The sequence below is a fragment of the Epargyreus clarus genome, unplaced genomic scaffold (genome assembly GCF_041222505.1).
Source record: "Epargyreus clarus isolate Ecla_fem2 unplaced genomic scaffold, WU_Ecla_fem_2.2 ptg000008l, whole genome shotgun sequence".
NCBI lineage: Eukaryota > Metazoa > Arthropoda > Insecta > Lepidoptera > Hesperiidae > Epargyreus > Epargyreus clarus.
This window is the reverse complement of record NW_027332216.1, coordinates 6,970,603-6,993,873: the sequence shown is the minus strand read 5'-3', so window position 1 is coordinate 6,993,873 and position 23,271 is coordinate 6,970,603. Positions and strand designations below refer to the sequence as shown.

Sequence of the window (23,271 nt, the reverse complement as noted above, 5' to 3'; positions counted from 1 at the left end):
AAAGAGTATAGTAACCATATAGGAATATATAAACTCCGTAGAAATAAGAAATCTAAAATTAATACTAATTCATTCATCATTACAGTTAATTTATAAGTAAAGGTAGAAGTGTTACTAAACTAATACAATAGTGCGGAAGTGCTTTAATGTCTAATATAGTTGTAGGAATTTCCAATTTTGCTATGGTAGCGACACCTGGTGAAAATAACGGTATTATACATATTGTAAATATTGTAATGTTATTTTTTATTTAATTCACTAAAAAAAATATCAGAAGCTTAAAAGAAAACATTATTGCAGTCTTACCTATAATATTAATTGTTATTTATAACCTTCACAAGAAAGTAATTGTAAACCGGCTTATAGCAATACCATGTCATGTCCATTATGCACTTTGCCGTCAGTCGATTGTCAACATTCAGTACGATCAGACTCATTAGGTTAATTTTACAAAGATATTAGTTTTTATTTTTTCAAAAAAGTACAATATACAAAAGTTATAAATAAAATGTCTACTTTTAAGCAAGTTCCTCTCACATGTGGTGGCCATACTAGACCAGTCGTGCATTTGGATTTTAGTGACGTTACAAAAGATGGATATTATTTGATTTCGGCTTGCAAAGGTGAGTACTTTTAACGTTTGTTCGGTACTTGGGGTGCCCTTTCGCCTTGGCCTGCATGTAGGTGGAAGACTTACAAGTATGTTTGGGTTGGGTTTTGGATCGACATACGCTAGCCAGCGTCAGGACAGTTAGACCTTCACTTTTCTCGCAGTGTGTGGTAGAACAGCTGGTATGCATTCGATGCATGCTCTGACCTTCTTGTTCCGGACAGGCAGGAAGCACCTTGAGTTTCCGTTCGTGTTTCCTCGACATGGCAGTTTACCTTGGCGAACTTGTGCTTTTATGTACTGTGACATGACTTACAAGCTTACGCGCGTGTTATACCAAATGGTACCACTGTAGGTACATGACTTTCCTGTAAATCTTGTTGACATTTCACTGGCAGTGCCTGGATCACCTTGCTCTATTCAAGGTTTTAAAAAAAAGTACTTGACATTATTGTTTATTACATACTGTGTAAACATCAATGATACTTTCATCATTGTATAAGGAAAAGGTGACTTGAATTTAATCAAACCTTTGAATTATATTGTTTATCAATGTTTAATTGTATTGACTTCAAGTTTTTTGTTCCATTGTAGTGGATAATAATGATTTCCCTTACACCATACTGATTTCTTATTCAATGCAATGGCTCCTTGTTTTGTACTGTATTAAGTAAACAGTTTTATGACTTTTATAAAATACAGTTTCATAGTTCTATTCTTCACAGGTTGTTTTGAAATTGTATTTAGTTCAGAAGAGAAGCTTTTGATATAAAATAGTAAGAATTAGTAACAAATAAATTGATAGTTTTTTTAAATAATAATTTATGTTAACAATAAGTAGTAATACTCTTAATTAAATAATGACATCCACTCAATGATAACCTGTGTACAATAAATTTATAATTTTTTTATTTTGTATGATATTGAACTAAATGAATTTCGTATTTGGAAAAAAAAATCAGACGTCTGTATAAAATCCTATTGCTCTAGATTAGTGGATCTTAAAAACTGGAGAAGCAATTTTGATAGCCTTTCATTAATTTATAAATGCACTACGTACATATTACATAAATACATAAAGGATTATATTTTCCTGTAAAAATTAAAGAATAATCCATGTGTTATAGGATTATTTTTTCTTGGAAACTATTTTGAATTTGGGAAAATGCACATGTTAGCAGTACTTGAGAGAGATTTGTAATGCAATAAATTATGATAATATTAAATATATGAAAAGCTACAATTAATGCGACTGCCTTATCAGTGCTATAACTATTGACTCAAAACCTATAAAATAGAATTAACTGTGTCAGATAAACTAACTGTTCATTTGTAATATTATTTACTAGTAACACTGTGTTGTATATGCTTTATTAAGAGTGCGTACCCAAAGGGTAAAAATAGCTCCCTATCACTAAGTCTTTGCTGTCTGTCCATTTGTCTGTCTGTCTATGTCTTGATGTGTTATGAGTAGATATTTGAAAATTTTACAGTGTATAAAATTACCATGGCTGTTATAACAACAAACACTATGAATAAAAAAAATAAAAAAAATGACTGATCCCCGTACAAAACATGTGTATCTTTAGACATTTTTTGGTTTATCTATTTAAATGTAGAATATATGCATAATGCATGCAATTCATAATGCATGTATTGTTGTATTTACTGTGATAACAAAAATACTAAAATTAATGATAAAAAAATGGTGGTCAATAATTCAACAATGAAATTCACTTATGGGACTGTACATTCTGCTTAACTTTATAAGTTTAATAGAGTAGTGGTTGTTATAGATTTGAATATGGCATACATGTAAATAAAATTATTACATGAAAAAAAGTTCTCAAAGGTGTGTAAAGTCTATCAAAATACTAGTTAAACTTCTTCCTTTCTGAGAGGAGAATCATGCCTGCAGTGGGACATGAATGGATCGGCGACACATAAAATTAATATTTTTCTTAATTTTGTAATGTAATAATTATCTAATAATTTTACATATTAAGTTGTACTATGGCCTATATTTATCACACACAATGTTGATGTGCAAAGTTAAGGTCTTTGTATTTCTTTGTTCTTCTCTAAAAATAGGCTGAGGGGGTCGGAGCTGTTTAACATCCTGAATAGAATTAAAACAATGTTACATAGTTCCTAGAACTTAGTCTGCTTTAAGCTTTTATATCACTCACTTTATAAAAAATTGCAACAACATTACCTATACACAATAAACTGTATTGTGTACATAAAGTCGTTTCCCGTTAAGGCGAGCGCATTATCGCCTATCAGTTGTTCAAAGTCAATGTCGATTCATAATGCATGGTGTAAAGTACTAAAGGTATGTTTTTTTGTAGATGGCAAGCCCATGTTGCGACAAGGTGAGACTGGTGACTGGATCGGCACGTTCGAGGGTCACAAGGGCGCCGTGTGGGGGGTATCTTTAACACAAAACGCGAATTTAGCTGCGAGTGGGGCGGCGGATTTCACAGGTAATTATACAATTTGAATAAGAAAATATATAACTTACTATATTAACTTTTACGCGATTGCGTAGCGTATTTTTTTTCGATCGTATGTTTGTTAGTATGCCTCTAAGCTTAAACAGCTTCCCATAGGCGTAGGCTATGTTGTTTTTGTCTTCAAGCGGTCTTCTCTCCATGTTGATGTCTTGCCGTTCCGGATATTGGTAGCATGAAGTCCACCAGATGGAAAGCTATCCCAGGCGCTCATTTGGTTCAGGAGGGATTTGTGGTCAAACTCCGATATCAGTCACGGAGTGGATCGGAGTCCCACTTGAGATCAGTCACAGAAGCGATGCTACTCTTAAATATATCTGCTAAAATACACCTACATCTGCTAAAGGACAGCAGTGTTAAGACCTGGTTTGTTTTAGTTTGGGTGTGGTAAAGGAGATATACTTTTCCGAAATATTTCGACTGACTATCATGTGGACTGCATGCTCGTGTGCTATTATTGTATTATATAAAGGTCTGCCGTCAAATCAGAACTCAAACGTTCAATTACTTAAAAAAGGTCGAATAAAATACGTGATCGTTATGCCAAATTTTCTGGAACGATTTCCTTTGAAGGTCATGTTGAAGTCGTTTATTCCGGTAATCGTCGTATAGGATTAGGTAATGCGTTGGCGGACACTTTCAGGTCGTTTTACTAATTACGTAGACGGGTTGACAATTAAACCTTACCACTCGGTGACTTTCCCAAATTGTTTTGAGATACGTATGATATTGTGCCCATGGTAAGGCCTGCCAATAGCAACAGTTCGTTTCTTATGAAGGTTGTAGAGGACGACTGAATGATTAAATCTAGAAGACGCAAATAGTGCCTCCCCAATTGTTCTATTTCAAAATATTCTGCTGTCACCAACCTCAACCAAGTCGGTTTTAAAATGGAAAAAATGTCACCCAAATTATTCTATGTTAAAATATTGAATTGTGGTCACTAACCACAGCCAAGCTTAGACTGACTAGGGACGCAAAGTCCCCCTTTTTAGGGGAGAACTAAATCTAGCAGTAGACTTTTAACGTCTAATGCTAATTTTGTTTTAAAGATATTGTTTTATATTTAATTGATATTATATTCCAACTAAATACAAATAGTATTACACCCTACGGTTTCTGGTTTTACTTTACTCATGGATTATGTAAAGCCGCGCCTACGAATATTATTGGCTTTACTCTGTGGCGTGTTTGCCTGAGCCAATCACCGTCCGACTACTTATATATTAGCTCGTTCACAGACTAAACGTGTGAAGATTATTACATATGCATCCATCCATCCAAATTGGCCGTTTTCCAATAAATTCTGTGTCCTAAATTCAACGGTTTTTCTCTGTCTTCATCACGACCACCGACCTTCCGTAAATGGAGCGAACTGTGCTCCTCCTTTTGCCTATACCTACGTGGTTGCCACTCGAGAAACTTTCTTCCTCAACGGTATTATAGGGCCACTGACTCTTACTATGTATTCCTTGATACTTGTGAGACTTTAGCACAGTTTTGGAATTATGTTAGGAGTCCATATCTTGATATCTTATTCTGTGGTAGCAGCGAATAATTAGAACTTAAACTTAAATAATGGCTACCTACCTTCCTTACTAAGGTACATACTATTTAAAAACGTACTAGATAGCGAATATGTAGGAAACATGTCTATACTATATATTTTTTTGTCATCTTCACGATGTATATGCAATTTTTAGTTGTAACAAATATCAACAATTGTAAAACCTAGTGAGGAATCAGAACTTCAATATTTTATCTCTAATATCTATTAGTAGATAAAATTATTTTTTGTAAGAAAAAATAAATATTACATTGACATTAATCTTCAAATACACAGGGTATAACGTGTGCTTAATAGTTTGTCTGCAACATGTCCAAATAAAACTAATAATATAAAAACCTATTTAATATTTACAGCGAAGCTATGGGACGCGCGGTACGGCGAAGTGGTGCACACGTTCGAGCACGAGCACATCGTCAAGAGCGTCAACTTCAACGCTGACGACACGTGCCTCCTCACCGCCAGCAACGAGAAACTCATACGAGTGTTCGACCTTAACAAACCTGAAGCTGGACGTGAGTTGCACATACATTTGGTTTTAATCTAATGGTTAGGAGGAAAGTGTTTTAAATTACTAGTCTATCTGATCAGATTTGATTTGTCTCTTATCAAGCTCTAATGAAATTGGAGTCCTCGTAAGTCGGCCGCAGTGGCGCTTGAGCCACTATTGATAAACCAACAGTAACTTACAATAATACTTACAGTAATACGAGCTCGATTACAGAAGTTTTACGTCGAGCATGTTGTGTTAAAATAAAAATGAAATGTAAGACAACACATTCTTATTTAAATAATGTAACTAGATTTACATTACACATTATGTAGCAAATGATCAAATTTTCGCTCGGAAGGAAGGAAGGCAGATGGAAATTGTATTCGGAAGGTTTTCCTTAAATCTTTCCTGCTAGTGAATAGTAGCGGATTAAGATGGTGTTGGGCCTCCACCCACTTATCCATTTTGTGGATTTTATAACCTGTAGTAACACTATTTGTTTTCCTTTATATTCTATAGTCAATGACGTGTATTTACATATATGTATTTTAAATGTGGTATACCACATTATGCTTTGACTTTTATTGGTCATGCATAGAAATCTGATCAACTATTTAAAGGCACACATAGCTTTTCCTAATGACTAAGTTGGAGTATCTCATATACAGCGTGGGGTGCTACCTTTGTTTTACTATATTTTTCTAACCAGAACGTTTTTAGCAACGTTCAATTGTACTTTTCTAAGGTTGAAATTGGAGTGCTACTACAGTCGACCTACGAAGGATTTTACCATCTACCAAAGTTGTTCATATTTTTCTGTGTTCGAGAACCATATAGCTTATAGAATCTAGTTAAAGATATTGTTTACTTGATTGCCACCTGTCTCACTTAATGCAATAAAATACTTAACCTGTGTTATGTAACATATTCGTTGTAGGCGACGTTAAATAGGTTTGTATAAGTAAGTTACGATCTTATATATTATGAAAGAACTAATCGATTTTTGTATTCATTCTTCCTACATCTCGTTCTTTATTTATTGTATGTATGTTATTGTATTGACCTTACAAGAATAGTGCGGTTAATGTCTCAGTATTTTCTACCAGTTGACCTTTGTAGGTTAACCTTAACGAGACTTGTAGCTGCGTATTTAAAACGAAAGCATTATTAATAAGCAGGTGTTTGTGGATCTATCGTAAACTTCGGAAATTACTAATACTTTGTTCCCTTGAAGTAGTAGAAATGAGGCCCATGTTATAACCTTTGGCCGGATTATAATTTATTGTACAAATCCCGAGATAATAATAGAAGACAGTGAATAATATCGGAATAACAAGGCATGTGGGAAGAGCCGCGAGGGTAATCACTCAAAAGGAATAAACGAACATTTTACCGTACTTAAATTTTTCTTGGTAAAATACTATATTTTACAAAGGTGGTCGATAGTTTATGTGTTCATGTTTCTTCTTCTTATCTTAAATATGTCCAACTTAATAAATTAGTACTAACTAAAGACTAAATCTATCTCAGTCTTATAATTAATCATTTGCTTTCACTGTGACCTGCATACTTAGCGAAAATAAGTAAGTTAATCCGCTTCTATTCTATAGATATCAATAAAAATATTGCAGGATAAGTCGTTGTGAAGATGTCGCATAATAATTTTATGTACAGAAGTTCGGAATATTAATTTATCTATTATTATATTTGCAGCTGTAGAAAAAATAAACGCCCACACGAACAGCATCAGACACGCAGTCTTCCTTCCCAACTCTCGCATCGTGAGCGTCAGCGACGACCTCACCATGCGCGTTTGGGACCGAGCCAGTGGTCAGGTGAGGACATATAACATTAAATATTAATACAAGGTCTAGATTGTCGTCAGCCCTAGCCATGGGCGTAGGTTATACATTGGTATGTGGGTATAAGGTACGAGTACATCAAGTGGACTGCATGCTCGTCTGCTATTCCTATATTACAAAAAATGTTACATAATTATGGTGACAATCCCCTTAAGGTAATTGTAAAGTTAGAGTTGCAAGTCACTTGCCAGTTTTGAATTAGGGTTGTCCATAGATTCCATAGATAGAACAAGGAAATATAACCTTTTGACAATTGTCACTGTCATCTATTTTCGTGTTTGAAAAATATTACTTTTTCTTCGATTTCGTGTCTTAACTGCGCATGTCGGCATTGTTCCGCGTGAATTATACCATGACAGCCATTAAACGGCTGTCAGAATTGTCAGCCGTTTAAGTCATTTAATGGCTTCCTTCAAAAATACAAGGCGATGAGAAATCAATATTTATTTATGGGGTTGTCTTAAAAAAAACTTTTTGACATAATTTTATGCGTTAATTAATATAAATTAAAGCGTTTTATGAATGCCACAGAAGAAATTTCTTCTTTTCTGATTTTAAGGTGGCACGCTTTGAAGTCTGTACTGATTGTAACTAATAATGTAGTATTTCTCATCTTGTAAATGTACTGTAAAAATATTTTTTTACAAGTCTATTGTCTTAATTTTCCATTTTTTCATTTCTAGGAGGTGCAAAAAGTTGACTTCCCAACAATACCCAATAGTTTAGAATTGTCCAGAGACGGAGCGGTTCTAACGGTGGCACATGGTAAATATATTCATTGTAATACATAGCGCTTTCTGTGCTACTATTCCATATGCTACTATAGCCCCATGCTACTATTCCGTATGTCGTTGTAGGTAGACTAAGGTCTCAACTAGACAAGGATCTTAGTAGTAGACATTTAAAATATTATTTAGGTCTCGGTTTACTTATATTTTGAATCCGGGATCCTGTATGTCTGATTGTTATGTCCTGTTTCGTCAAACGATTTGAATCTACTATTACTTAGAAGGACTCAAGGATCTCCTCCTGTCAAGCTCAGTAAAATTATTTCTGATATATCTCATATCTCTATAAACGGTTGTTATTACTTCAGATAAAGTGAACTGAACTTAGTTCATTTCCTACTTCCGCTACATAAAAATAATTTAAAAGGCAATTAGTATTGCATTATGTTGTTACATGTTACAACAACATAATTTACGCGTCAAGGAAACGTACTTATTCGGACAAGAATCTGTCTATATTGCTTTTGCTTTGAATAAGCACTGTAGTTTATTGTATTCTATATAAGGCTGTGGCATAAAAGGCAAAGATGTTAGTAGACCTCGGTTTTAATGGTTTGAGATTTTACAAAGGAACTTGTATTAAATATTGAGCACTTATGCCTTACAGTAGGTATGTTATGTTCTTCTTTACTCGTGCATATTAGAATGAATATTAAGAATAATTTAGTTGGTGCTTGAATTGAGTTAATTGGGGCACTGGTACTACTAAAACTAATACTCAGATAGCCAACAGTAGATACTTAGTTGAACTTAAATAGTCTTATTAAAAGCTTGTCTTATCATGTTGGTCTTACCATATTCCACACTACTGTTTCTCACTTTGAAATTTTCTTTCCATTAAAAAAATTAACATACTTTTTGTTCTTGCATTCCACGGTAACATTCTTTGTCACCGTTTCTTAACCGTTTTAAAAACCACTTTGGATATGGATAGTAACAATTAGTATTCCAAAAAAATCTACTATTATCATACTGCAACACTAACCAGGTATCAACTTTGTAACTGTAATGAATGATTGTGCAACAAATGATATAATTTAATTCTATCTCAGTTCTTAATTTTTAAATTATAATTAGGAGATATTTATGCAATTAATAATCTAATTTAATTTATTTTATGTCAGGTTCCAGCGTATCTTTCTTTTCGTCGGACACGTTACGGAAAATGCGCGAGTTCCCCGTGCCCACTAAGGCCTACTCCGCCTCGTTGGCGCCAAACCGAGCCACCTTCGTATGCGGTGGCGAGGACCTCAAAGTGTACAAGTTTGACTATAACACCGGAACTGAACTAGGTGTGTATTGAGCAACATCTATACTGTAATCTTTGTATGAGTTTTTACGTTTTTACAAAAAATATTGTTTTTGTATTTGTTTACGTCCCATAGATTTCCAATCAGTTCTGATACAATTCGCTAGGGGCGCTGATATGTATTTTGACGACGTAAGGTTTTTGCCAATGTAATGAACTTTGTAATAAATTTCGGTTAGGATTGTTTCGTGTAGGAGATTTGGTCACAGGTGCGTTCTTTCTCCTTTATATGTCAAGACAATAAGCTAATGCATGAAGGCTTATACACAGTGCGCCATCCACACGCGTCGGCGGCCTATACAGGGTGAATTTTTCAAATAGGCCTTCAGGGCCAAATCCGAAACTATAAGTATTAGCGAAAACTGCTTAAAGGAGTTACGAGGGCGATTTTGATAAAAACTAAAACTGCATCATTACTTTTTTAAAATATCTTTTTCCTTAGCCGGGAATCGAACGAGTTCATTTTGAAAAAAAAATACACCCTCTATATTATTCCACTATCTGATAGTGTGGCTTAAAAGGATCAAATTCTGGGAAGTAATGTTAAGTGAGAAATTAAAGGAAAAGAAAAAAATTTAAAGAAAATACATATTTTTCATACGTTGGCATACTAATCCTTAAGGAATATACATAGCATATGACTTATGTATAATTCTTGAAGACTATACATAAGTTATAACATTGAAGAATTTGTTGGTTAATCAATTAATTCTCCGATGTTATGTCCATGACATATGGCTTAGTATGAGAAAGTAATAGGTTGCTAACTAAGTTCCCGCCGTTTTTAAGATTATTTTTTTAAATACAAATACATAACTGATTAAATAGTAAATTCTAATTTTTTGTTGTTTACAACTTTGTTTACAACGTTAAATATGATTTTCTATAACTCTTTGTTTAGTAATCACTCGGATTTGACTCGAAAAAGTAATTCAGCAAATTGTCAACTTTACATCTGTATCAAACGAAACTCCGCGCATAGCAAGTCAAAAATCTATTATAATGGTCCTAAAAATAACCTTAACTAAGGCGAACATATAATTATAAATTCTTGAAGAACAAAACGTCCGCTTTCGAATGATTTGAAATAATTGGCCACAAAAAAATGTTAATACGCGAAATGTTTAAATTAATGAATGGCGAGAACTTAACTGCCAATTTTTTATGAAAAAACATGTATTTTCTTAAAATTGATGCTTTTCCTTCAGTTTGACATTTATCATTACTTCCCAGAATTTGATCCTTAGAAGCAACACTATCAGATAATGGAATAATATAAAGGGTGTATTTTTTTTTCAAAATGAACTCGTTCGATTCCCGGCTAGGGAAAAAGATATTATAAAAAAGGAATGATGCAGATTTAGTTTTTATCAAAATCGGCCTCGTAACTCCTTTCAGCATTTTTCGCTAATCCTTATAGTTTCGGATTTGGCCCTGAAGGCCCGTTTTAAAAATTCACCCTGTATGTGTACTATTTTTCAAAATCAGTGGAGCGTCGCTAATACTTACCGCGTATTGCATGTAACGGACGTTCGCGGCGGCTCCCGGGCCGTGCGTAGCTGATGCCCGCACCGTGCGCATACGCCAGTTTAAGCGGATGTCCTAAATGTTCATTACGTGCAACTCAAACGTTTAATTACCACTTTGCAGAGTCGAACAAGGGACACTTCGGTCCAGTGCACTGCGTGCGGTGGTCGCCGGACGGCGAGCTGTACGCGACGAGCTCGGAGGACGGCACGGTGCGGCTGTGGCAGGGCACGCCGGGCCGCGTGTACGGGCTGTGGCGGCGCGCCAACGAGCACGCGCCGCTCGCCAACGGGTACAAGGAGGTCGCCGCCAACTGACACGCCCCGGACTGCCCGGTGGGTGCCGTGTGTTGTTGTTGTTACGGCGGCTGTACGCGACGGGCTCGGAGGACGGCACGGTGCGGCTGTGGCAGGGCACGCCGGGCCGCGTGTACGGGCTGTGGCGGCGCGCCAACGAGCACGCGCCGCTCGCCAACGGGTACAAGGAGGTCGCCGCCAACTGACACGCCCCGGACTGCCCGGTGGGTGCCGTGTGTTGTTGTTGTTACGGCGGCTGTACGCGACGGGCTCGGAGGACGGCACGGTGCGGCTGTGGCAGGGCACGCCGGGCCGCGTGTACGGGCTGTGGCGGCGCGCCAACGAGCACGCGCCGCTCGCCAACGGGTACAAGGAGGTCGCCGCCAACTGACACGCCCCGGACTGCCCGGTGGGTGCCGTGTGTTGTTGTTGTTACGGCGGCTGTACGCGACGGGCTCGGAGGACGGCACGGTGCGGCTGTGGCAGGGCACGCCGGGCCGCGTGTACGGGCTGTGGCGGCGCGCCAACGAGCACGCGCCGCTCGCCAACGGGTACAAGGAGGTCGCCGCCAACTGACACGCCCCGGACTGCCCGGTGGGTGCCGTGTGTTGTTGTTGTTACGGCGGCTGTACGCGACGGGCTCGGAGGACGGCACGGTGCGGCTGTGGCAGGGCACGCCGGGCCGCGTGTACGGGCTGTGGCGGCGCGCCAACGAGCACGCGCCGCTCGCCAACGGGTACAAGGAGGTCGCCGCCAACTGACACGCCCCGGACTGCCCGGTGGGTGCCATGTGTTGTTGTTGTTACGGCGGCTGTACGCAACGGGCTCGGGGGACGGCACGGTGCGGCTGTGGCAGGCTGTGGTTATAGCGACTGTACGTGATGAGCTCTGAGGACGCCACATACGAGTATCTTATAGCTCATCGTAATATTTACGTACAATCGCCGTATTGTTTGAGGTTACAATCTGCGCGAACTCTTTTGTAAAAAACCATGTCCGAAATCTGCCTGCGTCCGATGAGCTCTCATGTTTCGAGTTGTGTGTTCGTATGTGCGCATGTGTGGATAAGGTTTTTATGTAGTAGTAGGAATACAAGACGTTTACTTCAATAATTGAATATTATTATGCATTCCATAATGTTAATTAGTCACTGATGCGTATAAAAATTTATAAACTACTATCCCAGAAAGGTATGCGACGCGTCGCCTCCAATGAGTTGTAGATAGAGAATATTAATTATAATCTTTGCCAGTTATGATTTTCGTTGTTTGTGTGTTTAATTTATACTATTTCTATTACAGGGTGACGAGGTACAGTGAATGTGCAATCAAAATTATTGATCCGGTGAGTCTGCGCTCCGCGCCGGGCAAGTGTTTGATGTACATATTGTGGGTAGTAGAAATCAAGACTTTATGATTGTCGAACTGTGTTTGTGTTGTTTATTTTACCGCAACACCATTTTTATACTCAAAAATTGTATGTAATGTAATGTATTTATTGTAAAAAGATATGCAACAAAATAAAGAGATTTTTAAGCAACTTGATAAATTAGTTTCAATAGTTACTTAAACACCGAGTTTTGGTCAATAAATGTAGGTTGATAGAGAAATAATACGAAACAGATTTTTGTTGTAATTTATATTAAAAACTAACATATCAATAAAAAACTAAATCTAAACCTACATAAATTCTATATGCCAATACATACGTAAATATTGTACAAAATAATTTACAAGATCTAGTCCTAGGCACATTATCTAGCTAGGCAGTGAAAAGTGTCTTAATATAAAATAATTATAATAAACAGAAAGCTTTTTACGTAACTTATTTTGAGAAAATATATTGTACGTTAATGGTAACATTGTGACGGTAGTGATAAACTATTTTAGTTGGTAATCTTGCAATGATGACTTCATGACCTTAATTAATCTTACAATATTTTTGTTGTTTCCATTAAAGCTAAATAAAAATGGCCATAAATGCGTCCATACGTTTAGTAGGTAAATCATGAGTACATAACATTTATAACCGACGTTGGTAATTTCATCTATCTAAAGTATACTTAATTAGCTTTAAAAATAATAAAAAAATGAATTGAGTATCATTTTCACAAGTTTAGCACCCATTTAAATAATTCAAGCCATGGACATGAAAGTAGAAAATTTTATTGAGATATGTAAAATTTTCAACTCTTTACTTACACAGTAAACGTTCAATAAAGGATTTTTAACAAAAAACCTTTGATAAATATTTTTTGTTAAATGATTACAATAAATAAATAGGTCATACAAAAATTCCACACTTGCCACGATTTTAAAAATAAATGAATTTTAAAATGTTACAAATGATCACATAAATTCATATTTTTAGGTTCACCATTTCTAGTTGTGATATGTACTAAAACGCATGTTTATAACGCTGGGAATAATCCTTGGCAGGCGTTATAAACATGCGTATTCACATAATCTATATTATTATCTGAAGAATATTGACCTAGACATAAAAAGTGGTCCTTCGAGCCAGTTAGAATCATATTAGAAATGGTGAAAATATGATTCAACTCTCGAAGTTAGAGTTATCTATTACATCAGTTTATATTGTTAAAATTTTTAATTAATTTGTGTCTTAAACATTACTAGTTTGCCATAGGAAACCGTAATAACTTGGGTGCTTTGCAGTTAATCAAATAAAAGTTTTATTAAAATTGGCAACCCTTTTTCATTCTCGCACATTACATAAATAAATCACCGCTGATGACCTTGTTGAGTTAAAAACTGTTTGCTGATCAAGTAAAATAGCTACATCAATTAATTGAATATTTGGAAAAGCATTCCAATCAACAATTTCTATAACGGTAAAAGCCCGTGCACGTATAAAGTGACATTTGTGATGTTTTTTGCCTTATTGTTTGCCATATTTCATGCGTACGGTTTTGTCATATTGTCATTGGGATTCGTACGAATTTGTTACATAGGCATTTAACGGTGCGTACGAATTGGCCATATTGACATTTAGCGATGCGTACAATAACCATATTGACATTTAGCGTTGCGTACGATAGCCATATTGACATTTTATGGCGCGTACCACAGCCATATTGACATTTAGCGATGCGTACGATGGCCATATCGACATTTTACGGTCCGTACGATAACCATATTGACGTTGCGATGCGTACGATAGCCCTATTGACGTACGTACGTACTTTGCTAACATTTTGCGTAATGTAAGCCATCACTTGGCGATGAAGGGGCTGAGGTCGGGTACTGGGAACTTGAAGCTCTGCCTGCGAGGCGGGCGCGCGGGCTGCGCGGTGGGGCACTGCGCCGCGCACACGTCGTCGCGCGCCACCGCCTCGCGCGGCCACTCGCGCGCCAGCTGCGCGCAGTCCGTGATGCGGAGGGATGCGCATTGCGCCTGTAATACAACACAGATCTCTTATAGTAAACGTGTCTCATATGACATAAATAGGAAAAACACTACTACTGCTACAATAAGTAGAAGAAACACTAAATTAATGTATGATTTTGGAATAATGCTCTACTAACTAGGTGTTAGCAATGATATTTTATACTACTTTAGTTTATGTTAATGGGTGTTAGTTATTTATTTAATTTTAATATAACTGTTATTTTAGGATAATTAGGACAGTATGAAAATTGTGACGACACTGTATAAAATATATCCACTTTTTTGTAGTATTGAGAATTATCGTACGCAATGCTATTATTTTAAAATAAAAAATATTGGAAGGAATATATAGATTAACTTTTCGAATCAATAACAGATTAGTATTTTAACAGTGGGATCCCATAAGTTTATAACCTCCCTGTGTCCCTGTGTCAGAACATTTTTTATCTTCCTTTCTTTCATACTAGTGCCAGATTAAAACACGATCTTAATTTGACAAGAAACAGCAGGTATCTCTTTCTTTGTTACTCACCCCTTCCGCGGTACAGATGCAAGAGGTGCATGGCGAGGGGAAGGCGGAGTCCCCGACGGCGACGGAGCGGCCGGCGATGAGGCAGCCCTGCGCCGCGCTCTCGCGCCACGCCGACAGGTCCAGCTTGGGCAGCGACGCACAAGGCACACGGGGGTTCCTACATACGACATTATAATATTATAAAACATTAACATACTGTGCTTGTGTTGCAACCTGCTCTCATAGATTAGTAAAGATTACTTACCCCAAAAAAAAAGGTCACCAGTTTTGACAATTGAAATGGTCACTGTCATCTATTTTCGTGTTTGAAAAATATTTAAAAAATTGTAGTTTAATTTCTCCGCACTTTTTATTCGATTTCGTGTTTTTGCACCACTTAACTGTGCATGTCGGCATTGTTACGTGTAAATTACACCATGACAGCCATTAAATGGCTGACACATTTGTCAGCCGTTTAAGCCATTTAATGGTTTCCTTCACAAGGCGGTAAGATATCTATACTATGCCTGCTCTATAATAATTTAGTTTGGGTGTCCATATTCTGACCCAGCAGTTCATAATACATTCTCATTGCAAGGGCAGAGCCAGCGGAAAGTCATAGGAGAAGGGCAGTCGACGTATGTAGTGGTTTTTGCATTTATTCTACTCTTTCTGGCACCCTCTTGGCGACGTCCTAGTAGCATTGTTGTTATATTTACAAATTTTATTACTATAACGTTGAAGGTAGCTGAGTCGTTAAAAATATTTTGGCATTATACCAATGCGTTGAATGTTGCTGTTTCCGTTTTGAAGTGTGTAGTAACAGGAAGACTGAATGTTTTTAGTTTTATTTTTTTGTCATTTTTCCAAAGTAAATTTCAAAAACTTACAAGAAATTGCTTGGTAGATCAAACGCGGCACGTTGGATATCACTGGTGATGTCGAAGTTCTCGCAGAGGACCTTGGACAGTGTCGATTTACGGATCTCTGATAGTTGTTTCTCCGTGAAACGGCCAGGACCATTTCCGTTCTCGTACCTGAATAGTGAAGATGTATGTGTACTAATAAGTAATAATAAACAACGCGGGGATTGCAACTTTATGAATCACTGATATTCGTAGTATACCTTACTTCTTTATATATCTAACTTAAAACAGCAGTGTTTTGACTTGCAAGTGTGATAATGATGAAGTCATTTTTATAATACTTTTCGCTCGGGCTCGCCTAAGTACATTTATTTTAGTAATTAAATTTCTATTCCAAATTAATTATCATGAGTGATCCTCACGATTTTAACGTATTTAGAATTGACGCTTAACATAAACTCCACTGACCCATCGCGTTACATAAAAAGAAATATAATAATTAATTAATCTTACCAGTAACGATCGCATTTCCTCAACTGCCTGAACTGTATGGCGATGATGCAGGCGAATGTGGGTCCTACCAAGCCTCCTTGCAACGGTCTCTCGCTCATACCACCGGGGAATAGATCGATGTCATCAACTGTCGCGTAGATCCTCTTTAACCTGCAAATACCAATGAAGTTTCCATTATTATATATAGAACACATTCGTGAGGAATAAGCTCGAATCGAACCTTAAATTAAACATTTTAGTATTCAGTGTGAGCGTTTGGCTTAAGCTTTTTGTCAGGAAACCTTAGTATATAAAGTTATACATAAAGTACAAAAGAAAATTTCTCATTCTATTGACGTATACCAAATTCAACCAGGAAGTGTTTGGCGGGAGGTTTACAATAAACTTTCTTCTAAATGAATTTGAATTTTCCTATTGGCCTTATAACTTAACCCTCTCTTTGATAGCTCTCACATAATATAACCCGAAGTGTCGAGTTCGAAAATCTATTAAATTATGTACAGAGTTTTAGGTCCTTTGTTGTTACCTGGCAATAACTTCATCTGGAATCTCTCTAGCTAGATCCTCGAAATTGGTGGCTCTCTTTAAGTTACAAAGTGCTCTATAGTTGTTATAACTGGGCACTCCGTGGTCCCTGGATCGCTGTATGTTCAGAGCTACTAAGTCGATACCAGAGAAGGGTATCCTGCGGTCTTCGAACAAATGGTTTGTGACTTCACCGGTAATGAACTGGTCCAAGGTTTCCATAGGAGTGGATGAAAGACCGCGCATCAGCTCGTCTACCATTGGTGGATGCTAGAAAAATAAATTGTTTTAATATTTGTAGAAAGAAGAAATATGATTTGAAGTATAATCCATAAATAAAATTAATTTCGGGAGGTGAGAAAATGTAATCGTTTTTCCTTTTTATCCTAAGAGATTTTCAATTTGTTCAATTCATCTGTTTTATTATGGAGATATGGATGGTATGAAGTAAAGGGTATGAACGACGATATAAAAGTTTTTTGCATTAGTTAGATCTATACTTGAATAATTTCTAAAGTAAAGTCGTCTAATTGAGATTTAGCCATAGAAAATAATTTGACATTTTTCAATCAAAAAAATCTTTCCAACCATTTATAAAATACTATAATACTTACATCCATGAACATATCGGGCCTGAAGAAGCCGTCTCTCAGCAGGATCGGGGGCTCAACAGGTTGGAATGTCGGCGACAGTCTCGGCAAGTGTGGCCTCAGGAGCGAGTGGCCGAATCTGAACGCAGCCGTTGCGAATTCGGTCACGATAGCGGGGTTGCAGGTTGGTGAGTATTCGTTGTAATAACCTTGAGATACAAGAAGTATTTAAATAACCATTTTTAAAGTAATACCCCCACACTAGCATTTTTTCTTTGTCGTGAGTGCCATAGACAAATCCAAATACGAATACGCCAACACTCAGAAAATAAATATAAATTCATCACGAAAACTTTGTTGGGCCCACGTTTTAATTCTGAGCCCTCTGCGCGCCAGAACGATATTGTGACTGTTTCGCCACAGGTCGTCAAAAATCAGCGGCAATGACCACTTATTAGGTGGATTATAGGCTCGTTTGCTAGTTCAATAAGATTTTAAAAAGTATAAATCTCACAAAAAATATCATCTAAATCATTCTTTATTAATATAATTATTCATTTTTTATTAATATACTCATTAAATTACCTGATGGCAGCAGCTTCAAGCCGTACAGATTAACAGCATTCCAGGACAACAATCTCGGCAGGAACTCGTTGAAGATAATGTGCGTGAACTGAGCGGTGACGATGCGTCTCGCGTGTTCGAACAGCAACTCAGCGTCCCAGTGCGGGTTGACTCCTCTAAGGCCTTCGACCAAACGGTTGTGTTCGCGCAGGAAGATTGTGTGGATGGCTGTGAGGCCTGGCTGTTCTGATGCTCTGCCGTCACCTGGAATGAAAGGTAAAATTAAGGAATGTTATATTTAACTACGTATGGCATTTGCGTAACTGCTGCATAGCAAAGATAAAGTTATGCATATACGTTATACGTTAAGTATGTATATACGTTCTTAGATCGTAAGTATATGGGCTTGCTATCTCTTTCGAATGATGCAAAAGCCCCCTGACGTATTAGTTAGGCAAAATTGAATTATGTATCTATACTCAAAGCTGACTGCAAAATCTGTGGTGTATTCTAAAATGAGTAGCGTATCGACTAAAACCGAGATGGACGCGTATTTGATATGTGTCCTATTTGCCAACGTATGTAAGTATGTAAGTATTCTTATATTACTCATAGTAATTTGACCAAACCATGGTATTACTCATTGTAAGTTTACCAAAATTAATTGTTATCCTGGCGAAATGCCAAGGGAATTACGGAGGTTAAATTTTCGAACTTTCATCAACCCGTGGTACTCATGCTAAAATAACTCGACGAAAAGCCTAGCTAGTCTCCACATAACGAACAGCATCCTCACCAGCGATGAAGCAGTATCCGCTTGCCGCCTTGCACGAACAGTGAAGCTGAACTCACCAGCGATGAAGCAGTATCCGCTTGCCGCCTTGCACGAACAGTGAAGCCGAACTCACCAGCGATGAAGCAGTATCCGCTGGGCGCCTTGCACTCGGGATGGCTGTCGGAGCGCGGCAGCAGGTCCTTGCCGTTGCGCGGGTGCGCGGTGGCGTTCAACCGGCCGTTGAAGCCGCGCAGCTTGCGCACGATGCACGGGTTCTCGCCGTATATCACCGACCCGTCGATGTACGCTGTGTTCTGGTTCACTTGCTCTCGCGGCCCTGGAAACGAAAATGAATTTGTAATTATTTTTTCTGTTACTTCTAAAAGTTTTTCTATATTACGTATTAAGTTTTAGATGGCTTCTAATGCTGTTTAGGAGAAGTGGTGCAGTAAATTCTGTAGTGAAAGAGATTAATACTAAATGTATACTGAGCATCACGTAAATTATTTTGGAAATTTAATCGTGGTTCGTTTAGGAGAAGAGGACTAAGGGAATTTTATAGAAAATAATACTATTTATCCTGGAAATCATATAAACTGCCCATATTTTTACAGGTTTATAGGAAGACTATGGCTCTTGTCACTGAGACTTGTATTATGACGATAGTATTAATTGTATAATGTACAAAAGTAAAAGTTACAGGATTTAATACATATTTGATAAAAATGGCTAAAATAGTTTCGTAATTAGCTACAGAATTAAATAAATAAAAAGTTAGGTAGACTTTATTTAGCGCCTTTTAACGTTATGACATGTAATGACCGTTTTTAATATCTTTAGAAGGAATATTAACACTAAAATATTCTCTTACCAAGCTGCTGCTGTCCAGGCAGACTTCTCATGAATGGGAAACACAACCTTTCTCCAGAAGTGATGTTGACTTCAGGGTAGTAATGGTCTCCTCGTGGCACTGGGAACGGGTTGCACTCAGGGTGGACCGTTCTTGGGGAGTCGCAGGATCGACAGTCGGGGATAGATTCGTGGAAACCTGGTTATTAAATCTGTATTAATTGGACATATTTTAATTAATCTTCACAGATTATGACGAATATAAGAATGGTAAAACTTTATACTTATACAATCATCTGGTCCACTTGCAATAACAATTTCTTATAGTGGATGACAAAAGCGAAGACTTAGCCAAGAGCAAGTTATCAATTTTCCGGATTTTGATATCCGCTTTAGTAATTGTACCAAGTGCCTTTTTCACAGTAGACAGCAATAATATCACCAGTTTTGATCATTATCTTTTTGATTTACAACTGACCTTTGTGAATAGGAGTCATAGTGAGCTCGTGGTCGAGGAACTGAGCGAACTGCATCACCATGAGAGTGTAGCGGGTGTGCAAGTTAGAGATGTCCGGATGGATCACTGTGGAGATGATACGCGGCGACGGCAGCGGCGCTCCAGTTACTGAGTTGATGCGGGGACGGCTTACACCTTAAATAAAAAAGAAAAATATTTTTATACATGATGATGATAATGATACTTTAGGTTAGGTAGTTGCTTTTAAATAATTTTGGCTTATTGGTTGGTTTCGCCTTTGATTTTTGGTACAAGTTTCTTAATGCTGAGGCTTAAATTATGCCATTGTCTTGTGCGACAGCGTTTGGTATTGCTTTAATTGAGATATGAGATAAATGTTACAAGCGCTTCCAACGTTAAGATTACCTTTGAAAATTAAAAATTAGATAAATCAAGTGTATGACTTGATTTGACAAATTTTGAAGAATTCTGAATCATTTCTAATTATGAGTCACTTCTGAGCGAAAAAGACTGTTGACCTTAAAAAGTTTGACGCACTGATGACTAGGTAAAACAAAAACTTACCATCTTCATACACAGGTGGCAGCAATCTAGCAAACGTGGTCAAACTCTTGCCCAAGTTGGGGTTTCTCAGATTATTGCAGTATCCAGTGTAAGTTCTGAACGGGCTTTCTGTATCACAAGCTCCTTGGTCATCGCACTGCGGTTCGATTATTGGCCCGGCTTGGTCTTGGCCGATAAATCCGCTGACGTCGACTGATTGCAAGGAATCTACGAAGTCATTGGCAGTACCAAAGCCGAGAGAGTCATCAAAAATTTGACGTTTACGACGACGGCTGCAAAAACAAAAAAAAAGCCATTAAAATAATATTACGTTCGTAACGATCAATTTAACAATTATCATTAATGTGTAAACTTACCCATTGTTGACAGAGTTAACGAGCTCGTTGGTAGCAAATTCCAAGAAAAGGGATGTGTTAGCGAGTTTTAGGGCGTATTTGTTCGCTTTGGAGAAAGATGCTGCAGTACCAACTGGAGATTTGGGGTCAGCTCCTCCACCTAGACAAAAAAAGCAAAATTTATAAAAATGACGTTGGCATTACATCAGATAAGGATTTAAGATATAATAAAGCTAGGTAAAATTTCATAACATTTAGTAGTATGACTTCACTTAAAACTTTAAGACTTTGTATTTTGATACAATTTAATGGTTTCATTTTTATTCTACTTACGCGCTTCCCAAAGCATGTACTCCAGTTTCTTTCTATCTGCCATTTCCTGTTTAGCCTTCTCCAGAGCCGTAGCGAGCATATCTTCCGAAAGTCTTTCAGCTGCCTTGGCACCGCTGTCATCTCTCCAGGCTTGCAGTTCCAGTCGAGTATGTTGAGAGCAATGCTGAGCTGCGTTCCTGTATTATCGATATGTATTAATGCTGCTGTTATTTTGAAAATAAAGTTAATTGATTGGAATTTATATGTCTCATTTTGGTTTCATCTGGCTTTATGGTTACTCTTCTACCATTAAATCACACCACAGAAATGATTTGCATGCATTCTTAAATAATTGTCTCTGTTACTTACAGGTAGGGATCTTCCTTAACGAAAGCTTTAGGCTGAAGGCCGTCCAAAGTGTCGTCAGCAGCGCAGAGCATGCCGGCTAGCGATACCTTCCTGATGGCTCCCAGTTGTTCCGGGGATAATGATGATGGAGGAATGTCGTTCTCGTACCAGAATCTAGACAATACGTTATCAGTAAATAATTAGAATTAAAAATATTATGGATTACTGAAATTTGAAGTAATGAATTTGAAGATATTGAATTTGACTATATTAATGAAAGTTTTCAAGAAGATAAGATAATAAAAGTGACACACGAAAATATGCCTGTTTTATACGCAATGTTCTTTAATATGATATATAAGAAGGAAGGAAGGAAGGAAGATTACCTGTCACTCTTCTTCAAATTTGCGAATTGGTAAGCTAAGACACAGGCTAGAGTGGATCCAATAACAGCTCCTGTGGCGGGTTTTTCCATGCTTCCTCCAATCATCAGCTCAATATCTTCTGCATTTCTGGCAAAGAAAGAAAATATTGTCTTTAAAAAGGTCTTTTTGTCTTTAAAAAAATGTTTTTTTACAATCACAAGAAATACTCAATTGAAATATTGAACTAAAGTTTGCTTTCCTCTATACCTAGCGGTACCAGTAATAGTTGGGCATTGATGGAAAAATAGGATTCTAGACTCGATTCTCTTTTGATAAAATTCTAAGAAATAACTACTGTATTTTTCACCGCAAGAATAAAAAGAAATAAAAGTTCTTACCTGTACATATCAGCCATCATCTCCTGATGAGTCCTATCGAAACCTAGTTTTTGGAAATCGGCATACGACTTCACATTTGCCATGGGTTCACACATCCTCAGAACTCGCAGGTATGATGCCACTCCATGATCTCGAGACCGGTTAAGATCCCACTGAGCTGATGGCGTGAACCGGGAAACGCTATGTGCAGTTGTTTTGACTAGATGTTGGAGAGTTATTGTGGTGTTGATCTGTTGAAATGAGAAGAAAGTTATCGTGCCATTCATTTATTATAGAATAGGTTTATGTTCTCCTCTAGTTTACGATCTACTTTGGAATGTAGAATTAAATATGTATAGTAAATATGCATAGGTATCTGCGTAAAATTTAATGTAAATTTTATTTAACTAATTTTAAGATATATGCTTTTCTTTTAAATTGATCACACACTGGATAATTCCATACTGTGCTCTGGCTTAATTAATTATTAAAGCTTGCTCAACTGGTTCATTATGTCAAGTCTATTGTTAAATTATTGATTCATCTTCAAATCAAAATGTATAAGAATCCTTTGATTCACTGCTTATTGAGTAATTGGCCTCTTACCAGTTTCTCATTCATCATAGCTTCGAATATGGGAGCAACAGCGACCAGTTCCGAGTAGGCACCAGCGCGGTTTGCGCTCGAGTAGCCGCGCCAGAAGCCCAGCGATGTCAGCTTCAACTCTGCTTTGGCCATGCCGACCTGAAAAAGTTCATATTTATTTAGGTATGGTGTGTGTAATTGTTTTATAAATAGAGTATATAAAGAGGTTAATTTCCTTTTTTCTAGACCCCATGCTAACAATAACAAACCGAGAGAGAATTCTATTTAGAGCAACTTTTTTCGACGGAAACAAATCTTAGTATTGTAGCAGAAGTGTA

The 23,271-nt window shown here is 37.4% G+C and overlaps 2 protein-coding genes across 2 annotated transcripts in view; one reads left to right on the top strand and one right to left on the bottom strand.

Annotated features, from left to right (window-relative positions):
* The first annotated feature begins 391 nt into the window (after positions 1 to 391).
* On the top strand, positions 392 to 11,014 carry wmd (serine-threonine kinase receptor-associated protein wmd). Its single transcript, XM_073075842.1, has 7 exons — positions 392 to 623; positions 2,962 to 3,096; positions 5,047 to 5,205; positions 6,897 to 7,018; positions 7,729 to 7,810; positions 8,958 to 9,125; positions 10,793 to 11,014. Exons 1-7 carry the CDS (start codon positions 509 to 511, stop codon positions 10,984 to 10,986), a joined length of 975 nt encoding a protein of 324 aa, XP_072931943.1. The 5' UTR covers positions 392 to 508; the 3' UTR covers positions 10,987 to 11,014.
* A 1,574-nt stretch (positions 11,015 to 12,588) lies between these two features.
* The window catches only part of LOC140744284 (uncharacterized), a 53,546-nt gene continuing 42,863 nt past the window's right edge, over positions 12,589 to 23,271 (bottom strand). The window contains exons 8-24 of the mRNA XM_073075839.1: positions 22,955 to 23,092; positions 22,370 to 22,599; positions 21,993 to 22,118; positions 21,628 to 21,780; positions 21,280 to 21,455; positions 20,968 to 21,106; positions 20,612 to 20,883; positions 20,048 to 20,221; positions 19,592 to 19,768; positions 18,854 to 19,057; positions 17,967 to 18,209; positions 17,406 to 17,590; positions 16,793 to 17,061; positions 16,267 to 16,416; positions 15,778 to 15,924; positions 14,909 to 15,065; positions 12,589 to 14,382 (exon numbers count right to left, since the gene is read on the bottom strand). Coding sequence (XP_072931940.1) covers positions 14,200 to 14,382; positions 14,909 to 15,065; positions 15,778 to 15,924; positions 16,267 to 16,416; positions 16,793 to 17,061; positions 17,406 to 17,590; positions 17,967 to 18,209; positions 18,854 to 19,057; positions 19,592 to 19,768; positions 20,048 to 20,221; positions 20,612 to 20,883; positions 20,968 to 21,106; positions 21,280 to 21,455; positions 21,628 to 21,780; positions 21,993 to 22,118; positions 22,370 to 22,599; positions 22,955 to 23,092 — 3,123 coding nt within the window. The 3' untranslated portion in view covers positions 12,589 to 14,199. The remainder of the gene's footprint in view (positions 14,383 to 14,908; positions 15,066 to 15,777; positions 15,925 to 16,266; positions 16,417 to 16,792; positions 17,062 to 17,405; positions 17,591 to 17,966; positions 18,210 to 18,853; positions 19,058 to 19,591; positions 19,769 to 20,047; positions 20,222 to 20,611; positions 20,884 to 20,967; positions 21,107 to 21,279; positions 21,456 to 21,627; positions 21,781 to 21,992; positions 22,119 to 22,369; positions 22,600 to 22,954; positions 23,093 to 23,271) is intronic.

Coding starts and splice junctions, on each gene's coding strand:
- wmd (XM_073075842.1), top strand. CDS start 509: ATGTCTACTTTTAAGCAAGTTCCTCTCACATGTGGTGGCCATACTAGA. Junction 624..2,961: donor TTTGATTTCGGCTTGCAAAG/GTGAGTACTTTT, acceptor GTTTTTTTGTAG/ATGGCAAGCCCATGTTGCGA. Junction 3,097..5,046: donor TGGGGCGGCGGATTTCACAG/GTAATTATACAA, acceptor TAATATTTACAG/CGAAGCTATGGGACGCGCGG.